Here is a 9,056-nt window from a genome sequence, read left to right on the forward strand (position 1 = left end):
GAAATAATTCTGTTCTTTCCAGTCCATACTCTTGTAAATCAAAGGGATAGATGTCGACACACACCATAACCAAGTATAAACTTCCTTTTTTTAATTAAACAGTATTCTGACATTTGGTTTGAAGAAGTGTTTGTTTGGTTTTTGTTTTGGGTTTTGGGGATTTTTTTAATACGTGAAGGATATCAACTGCTTTTATTTTATTTTTAGTGGAAGATCAATATTGTATGGAACCACAAATAATCTCTAGCACAAAATATTTCAGATGCTATTTCATAGTTGAATAGGAAGAGAGTTGGGGGGAGCAATACAGAAGCCTTGGCATTTAAAGCTTTTAGAATTAAGAGTTAACCTCTTTGGTAAAGGTTTCCATACACAAATCATGTTTTAGGTAACTTCAAATCTAATTGGGAAAATCAGTTGTAATTCTGTTGCTATCCTCTCTGCCATTTGCTTATTACTATTAATTATACTTAGACATTTATGTGAGACACAGAAATACTTGGATTCATAATAGCTGATACTAAGAACATACTCTGTATTTCAGTGTACAAATCTCAGTAGCCAGGGCAAAGTCACCCTAGAATTTCCTCTTTCACGGTATCTCACACCTTCTGCTACTTTCCATGCTGATTCTCAGTCCTTGGCCTGGCAGGAAAAAGCAGGCTTTATTTACTAACTGTTTTGTTTCTAGATGACTGTTTTAATCCACTTTTGCAGTTGAGTAATCATCCGTATCTGCTCTGGGCCATGTATAAGTGTGTAGCAATGCAAACATGGGGAGATGGTCTCCTGATTGCCTGGCCAGAAAAAAGTAGGACAGCTCTCAGAGGGACTGGGAATGCTTAAACTCTTTAAAGGCTGTTCATACTGAGCAAGAGCGAGCCCAAAAGGTTATGATTAAATTGTACGTGCACTTTAGACCTTTGTCTTTATTTATTCCTCAGGAGGGCAGGCATAGGTGATCAGAGGTCCAGTCCCTATCCTTCAGTTCCTACGGATAAAAGACTATAGGTTTGGCACCTTTTTGTGGTTCTAGCTAAGCAACAGTACCATGGTTTTGTCCCTCTGCTCTCAGTCCCTCTAAGCCAATTCCTTCAAACATGGAAAAGGTTCTGCATCTCAGCTGCAGTTCATTTCGTTGCCCGCTGTTCCTGTGTTAAACTGACCTGGAGTAGCACATCACAGACTGTAGTGCCATTTCACATGTGTTTGCTCAGCTAGAAAATCTACCCAGGAGTTTCCTGAGTGCCTGCTGCAATATAACCTGGTATTTTGGAGTCTAGAAATGCCTGTGAACTCCTCAGATCGCTTCTTCCCACTGACAAAGTATTGTTTTGAGATCCATCTGGTGTCAAGTGTAGGCATATGGCACCAGTATGGCAGTGCTGCCTATGGGGGTGGTTTCCTGCAGAAGAGGTCTCGCTGAACGCAGTAGTCATTTGCCTATTGAAAGTCATTATTGTTTAGCACCCAGGTCTTTGTGGACTTGCTCAACTGGTGGCTGGGCACAGTGCCATCTGCATCTACGGACATGAGCACAGACAGCTGAGTCTCTGGGGCCTTACACACATCAGATGTGGGTACTGAGGTCAGGCTTCTCAGTAAGGAGAATCTAAATGACTGTCTGTCCCGAGCATGTGTATCTGTGGTTGAAGGGATATGCCATCATTAATCCAAATCTGGGCTGGATTAAGCTTCTGAAATAAAAACCAGCTCTGCCAGATGGCTCAGGGCCTGTTTGAATCGAGTGTGTCAGCGGGGAGGGAAGAGGGAGGCAGGGGTGGCTGAGCAGCCCCTCGCCCCTGTAGCGCTTCTCTCCGAACGGGCCAAGATGACCTGAGGGCTGGCAGAGCAGGGGGCCGGGGTGTGCTGCCTTCATCCCTACCGCTGCAGGCCTCTCCAAGGGTTTCTGAGGCTAGCCTTCTCTTTGCCATGACAAGCGCACAGACATTTCATGCTTTGTTTCTTAATTACGTTTTCAGCACTGTTCTTGTAACAACTGGGAGCAGAAGCTTTAGCATTCAGGGAGTGGGATTGCCTGTTTGCAGGACAAAAATCTCAGGTTTACCAGCTTTCCCTTTTGCCTGGGCAGTTCTCCCACATGGAACTAATTCAGGCTGGCTCATCTGGCCCTATGAGAGCTGCTCAACTGCATGGACAGGCAGAGCATGCACAGGGGATGAGGCAGCAGCACCAGCATGGTGGCACCCACCAGAAAGCCATCACCAAGATACAGGAGTAGAAAATCTGAGTGGAAGAGCACAGAGCCAGAAATACTTAATAATGTTGCTGAGAAACCTAAGGAGAGGCAGAGAAATCTAAATCCAGTAAGACTGTATTTACATAGAGGGAGAAAACACCAGAGTTTTATGCTGAAGTGAATAATGAAATGATTCACTGCACAGAGCAGTTTGGAGAAATGAAGGTGATTGAATACTGAGGTTTGCCTTTCTCTTGCGGGTCCCAACAACTTGCAGACACAGATGCTCCATGGCATAACACTGTGAACCTCCTATTCTCCTATTCCACTTTTACAGTGTGGGCACTAAAGTCCCTGTGGAATTGCATTCTGACGTGATCCCTCTTACATTTCTTTATGCATTGTTGTCATATGCTATGAAACTAGCTGCATCTGTCCTCTGCAACAGGTAACTAAGCACCTACAGCATGTAAAATATGTCTAACTGAAAAACTGGGGAGCTTTACTGTCGTCATTGGAAAGTGCCGTGAGATTTCCCTAAGTAGGTTTGGTAAAAGTGCAAAGAGGGATACACTGATATTTTAAAACCTGACCATGCACTGGTTCCTCCCCCTTTGAAGTTAGTGTCAAACTGCTTTTTTAGAGGAGCAAGACTACATGCATGAATCGGCAAACAAGAGGCAGCCTGGAGGCAGAAGAGGCTTACAGGGAACGGTTTCTGCTGCTGTCCTTGAGCACAGAGCTGTTCAGACAGACTGGAGACCTGTCTGCCGCTCTCTCCCATTAAGGCTAAGAAATGAATGCTTTTAAAGTTGTTAAATGAATGGGCTGGATCTTACAGCCCTTACTCATCTGAGTACTGCCATTAAGAAAATAATCACTATATTAAGTGCTATGGAGTCCTTAAATTGTAGAATTTTAATATTTTACAGAAGTTTTTTCCTCCATAGAAATATAATACTGACATAATTAAAAAGATGTGAACATTTCATCCATTGAAGAATGGAAGCTACTTTGGAGCGATACGTAAAACTAGAAGCAGTGCAGAGGGCTTAAGTCCGTGTCATGTTTGTAGGTTATTTTTGAACTTTATGAAAAACACACTTTAGCAGTTTATATCCTGACCATTCCTGGGATTCTGAATTCAAAAACATGCTAACCATGAAAACACAGCATTTAAAAATACCCTGTCCACTTGGCTTCTTTGCCCTGCTTCAGAGTCTCACAAGTTTGTTTCGGACAAACTGAGAACTTTGTTGTGGAATGACTGTTTGAATTGGGGTTTCTTAAAATACATGTGGAGCCTTGTAGCTGCTGCGGGGTGTACACAGTGGTGGAACTGTACTATTTTAAAATCATCTGGCTATTTCACTTCATGTAAGAATATCTGTCAGCTTAGTTATAAGGAATGAGAGGGTTGATTAAAACAACTCATGAAGCCATTAAACAAAGAGAAAAAATGTAGAACGTGCTGTAGGGTCGTTTTAATTATAATGTGTGGGGGATCTGTGGAAACCGGATACCAGCTGCATTGTAGCTGAGTTTTAAACCCCTCTTAGCAGTACCAAAGTCCTATTACTCAGAGGTGGGTTTTCTTATCTGTAAAGCTAATAGGTCCTTTGGAAATGGTGTTTGGAACCTTTTGTTGCTAGGACTGAACATAGTGTAATTATTATGCTGAAGAGCTTGGATAAATAAGGACTAAAATAGGCAATTATGTATACTAATGATCTAGCCATTAGACACTAGACTATATAATGTCAGAGAAATGTATGCAAAAGCTTTAGTCAGGAAGGGAAGGGATCAAAGATGGCGAGTGAGCAGCCATGAGAAACCAGAGAGAATGGTGAAGAAAAAAGATAGTGGCAGCTTATTTCATTGTCTTGGCAATCTTATTAGGTAAAAAAACCCAGTATTGAATATACTGCTGTATGCTATGTATACTAAATTAATTTAGCATATAATCTGACTTTAAACAATAGATATCAGGCAGCCACATAAATTAAGTAAAAACTATTTAAACTTCATGTTTTGCTTTGCTCTTACTAACGTAGCTATAGACATCAAGAGTTAGCATAATTAATTCTAGCCCTGTCAGAAGGGGTTTTAAATCTCAGGTGTAAGAGTTCAAACCAGTCTCTAGCCACTAGAAATCAGGATGAGGAGCAGTAAGGAAAGAAGACAACACATCTGCCCATGTCAGAGTTTTTACAACTCCATCCACTCCTGCCAGAGACAGGGATGTCAGCTAAGTAGACAATAGGTCTAGTTCAGCTTGGCAGCTCCTGTGTTCCCAATTCAACGAAGTTTACTTAAACGTCTTCAGTGCTTTTTATGCAACTGAAGTATGGTAATTTAGTTAACTCTTTGTCATTGAGTAAAATGAGTTCACACATAGGAACTTCACCACTTCAAAATATCCAGTCATTAAACTAGAACAAGGGTTTGTTAACAGAACTCATTGGAAACAGCCAGAAAATGAATTTTTAAGCACGCGACCACCAACAGTGAATTTAACATTCTGACTGTAATTGCTGCAGCAGTTCAAGTCTTGCTCTGTGGTTTGTAAGCATCACTAAAACGGCCCATGAAAAAATGACATTTGCTTCTGTTTGCAAACTGTCTTTATTAGTATGTGAATTCTCAGGAAATTATATGAATACTGTAGCTTTTGCTTTCCAATTTGCATAAAACAAAGACATAACATCCAGGACTAATTATATAAAAATGGAAAGTAATTCCTTAGAAAGAGGAGGGAGGACTTGAAGGAGTTACCGCTTATTGCTTTTGGCTGTAGCTTGTTGGCACATGAAGGCTCTGGGGACTGTTCCCTGGAGAACTTCAAAGTAGTATGTTATTTTAAAGACACTGGAAGGCAGTAGTTGGGATACATAGACATCTCCATACTGGCTTGCAGGGCACTGTACCAGGTAGCCAGGGTAACCATTACACCAGTCTGGCTTCTCAGTATCCCTAGCTAAAAAAAATGTACAAAAGCAGCTCAGCTATCATTAAAAAGAGGAAAAACTGATTTCTGCTCAGTGTTAGGGAGAGTGTGATTCCCTCTGCTATTTAGAAGAGGACCTCTCTGTAGCAGAGAAATCAGTCATTGATCCATCAGTGAGGCAGGGTTTGTAAGCTGATGCTCTCACGGCTCTGCACCTTGAGGTGAACTTCGGAGGGTCTCTCACAAACTGACCTCAAATTGTTTGAGAGTTAAAAGCTAGAGGAGCAATAGGGGAAGAGCTCTCCCTGATGGGAAACTATGGGTTCTCACTTTTGGAAATGAAATTAAGCATCTTCACATCATTGTCATGGAGAGGTTATCTCAAGTTTTTATCATCATGCTAAGACTCATCCTATGGTGCATTTTTTTCCCTAGGAACAAAGGAAATACACATTTTCATTTTAGGGTCAAAATTAGCTCTTTGCATGTGTCCTGTTGGCTTTAGCAGAATCACTGGTATGGAAGGAATATGAATAGAGTTCATACAGTGATTTTTAAAATACTAAGTGCTAATTACAATATGCTTTGTTAAGGAGAGAATTGAAGATGACTGACCATGTAACCCCTGTCTTCTCTACCTGTTTTACCCTAGTCCTCCGTGATGTCTGTCTGTTTTGCCCGCTTTCACCCAAACCTGGTTGTTGGTGGAACATACTCTGGCCAAATCGTCTTGTGGGATAATCGCAGTCACAGGCGCACTCCGGTTCAGAGAACTCCCTTGTCTGCTGCTGCTCACACGGTAAGGATAAAGATCACCTCCTCCTTTCCTTAGAGGAAATGGTCAGCAGGGAAGTGGAGCTGTCTAGTTGTGTCCACAGTGCTGGTTGCCACACCAATGAAGACATAAGTGTGGCCCTTGAAGAGAAAGAAATAGGTAAGGGAGATGCACAACCACCTCATGTAAGTGATTAACTATCACACTTCCTACAGTCAGGTCAGGAGATCATCCTCCTTTCCAAGGAAGAGGGCAGGATCAATTACAACACTTGAGTGAGGCACATTAGTACCAGCACAGTGGCACTGTGACTCCTGTTCTCCATTGCCTGTAAAGACAGCCAGGTCACTATAGGGACAGTGTGTCCGTCAGTCCAGCATGGCAGACAGTTCAAATCATTTATTGTTGTCTTGTTGTACATGAGTTTCTCTTTTGAACCAGATTTAAGCCCCTGCAGTGGTCTCAGTGGAGTCCTATCCGTAGATATTGGTGGCCCTGAAGAGAGTGGGGCAGTTTGCTTCTGTTTTCCAATAGAGCAATACATAAATGCCTGCCATGGTCTCCTACTCCAGACAGAGCCATGGGGCAGAGCTTGTTCAGAGAGGGGGAGTTTGTTTCAATAGAATGATGTGGAAGGGCATTTTGGTGACACACAGAGATACCTGGAGATACCGTGATGGTGGCACAGGGCTGTGGTGATGCCTGGGAGATACAGAGGTGGAGCAGTAGCACAAAATGCCTGAGAAGGAGAGTCTCTCTGTGATACAAAGATGATGGCTGTGGAAGATGACTTACATTGCAAAGTACTCATATTGTGCTGGAGGAAGAGACAAGCCTGGATTGCCGTTGTCCTGTGGTGCTGACCTCCAGTCCATCCTGCACTAAGATGATGTGCATTCTTGAGCTCTCCTCTTCCAGGGTTTGGGCTCAGGCAGGCTCTTCATAAGGGCTGGAAGGTGTACTCTGTGCATGGTAAACATACCTCATCTTGGGAGTGGGCTTGGGACCATTCCTGAGTGGGAAGTGGAAAAGAAAATGCAGGCTGGAAGGAAGAAAAAAATGTACTAGTATGATATACAGATGCAAAAAGATGAAGATTTTCTGAAACATAAGAAACTGAACTACACAGAGCACTCTGAGACATAAGATAATAATCTTGTACTAGCAGAGGGAAGGATCAGACAAAGTGATAGGTCTTTTGCACCTCCAGCTTTTACAATTCTTTGATTCTTATCTTTGGAATTTGCAGATCAAGGTTCAGCTTTTAGTTGACTGTGACAACATAATTCCTGGAGGTAAAAGACACCTCTAGAAGCCATGTCATGTGAATTAAGGCAAAAGATTCAGCGTGGGGCCAGTATTATGATGGCAAGTTGCTTATATTAAAAAATAACAGGTGTGCACAGACACACTGAGAGGGCCAGGCAGTACGAATATTGTTCCCTAAATTTCCACTATCATGAATGTTGATGTAATACTCCAATGATCTGTGCCATGAGTTGCAGCTTCAACATTGCTTTTCATTTCCCTAATGTTTTTTGCTCATTTTGTTGCCAGTATTGTTGTTCAATATGCATGAAAAGAAACAGTCTCTCCTGGAAGTGCAATTTAGAGATGTAGCAGACCAGAAAACTAGTGGCAAGAAGCTGACTATCACTGAAAATTGAACAACTGGGACTCAAAATCTAGTGAAAAAGAAAAGATTAATGGGAAGTAATTTGTTTGCACTCAAAAAACCACGTTTAAGACAAAATTGTACCTCCTGGAATTATACATTCAGCTAGTTTTATTATTGCAGTAAAACAATATGTGATGTTTTGCTTTTGACAAACATAAATAAATGACTTCCAGTTGTGGATGGGCACTTTATGGGCTGTCATGGATTGGTATAAGTAAGTGTTTACACAGCCTAACAGGAGGAAGCATGGTGTTTTTAAGGAGTGACCAGATTTTACAATACAGACTCGTTACTTTGTGTTTGTATATAGGAATCACTTACATAAACTGTAAACAAAGTCTTAGTTGCAAAAGGCTGTCTGGTATCTTGGCTGCCAAGAAAAAAAGGATTAAATTAAGACAACTCTACTGTAGCAGTGTTACTTTATATACTGCTAGATATGTGAGTTGAATAGTCATTTTTTAATTTGCATTTATGCCATGTGTGAAAAAAGGATTTTTCTCTTTTCTTTCTCTCGCTTTGTTTATTTGAAACAGATAGACTGTGTTGTTACCACTGTCTTAAACCTTCCTGAAGTTTAGTATCAGTGATTGCCGCCTGGATTCACCAGGAAAGAGGATTCTACCCACAGCTTACTCGCTGATTTCCTTTCACACCCACCACACATCTGCACTTGGGACAACAGGAAACTTTAATTAAGACAAAATCCTTTTGCATGATGATTTCATTTTCAAAATAAATAAAAGCAAGCTGGCAGCAAGCCTTTGAAAGGAAGGAGCCTGTTTAGACTTTCTGTTACATGCAGTTGGTTGTCTTTTTCATCCATTTTCCTTAAATCTTTTTATTTCTGCTGTGAGTTTTATTGTGCATGAAATTGATGGCTGGTAGCCCCGACTGAAGCCAGACCTGGCACGGTGAGGTGCTGCCGGAAAGACATGGCTCTCCACCCTCTAAATATTCTAGATACTCCGCTGCTTGCTTTAGCTTTCTCCTACCCACTCTGTCCATCTCTGTTTGGAATACTGGAGGTCAAACTCCCATGAAAAAATAGGTCTGTGCTTATTTCACACATCAGTGTGTGCTAATCATGTTTAGCACAGGGCTCATTAGATCACCACTGAGCAGCAAGAAGGTCCATCATACGGGGGTAATAGCGTAAGACTTTTGAGGGGCAGATTGGGGTCTGTTTGCTGATCTGGAGGAAACTAGGTGCCTGACAATCTTGAGAGAAAGAGAAAAATCAGCATCAGAATGGACCTTGTGACTTACTGGTGTGTACAGGTGGCCTCCAAGCATGAAGTACCATTTCAGCAGTAATTGCCGAGTCCATCTTGGGTGTGTGCACACACACTGTGCGTTCAGATGTGCCCTTTTTGCGTTCCGGCAGGGCGATTACTGGGCTTGCTTAGATATCGAACCTGAGAGCTAGCCAGTGCTCTGAAGATTCTGCCTTTCC

General features: G+C 41.9%; 1 protein-coding gene across 1 annotated transcript in view; it reads left to right on the forward strand.

Annotated features, from left to right (window-relative positions):
* Nucleotides 1–9,056, forward strand: part of LOC104516029 (cytoplasmic dynein 1 intermediate chain 1) — a gene marked incomplete at both ends in the record, with an annotated part of 47,775 nt that overhangs the window by 31,761 nt on the left and 6,958 nt on the right. The window contains one exon of the mRNA XM_010160224.1: nt 5,800–5,946. Coding sequence (XP_010158526.1) covers nt 5,800–5,946 — 147 coding nt within the window. The remainder of the gene's footprint in view (nt 1–5,799; nt 5,947–9,056) is intronic.

Source organism: Eurypyga helias, unplaced genomic scaffold (genome assembly GCF_000690775.1).
Source record: "Eurypyga helias isolate BGI_N326 unplaced genomic scaffold, ASM69077v1 scaffold12791, whole genome shotgun sequence".
Classification (NCBI taxonomy): domain Eukaryota; kingdom Metazoa; phylum Chordata; class Aves; order Eurypygiformes; family Eurypygidae; genus Eurypyga; species Eurypyga helias.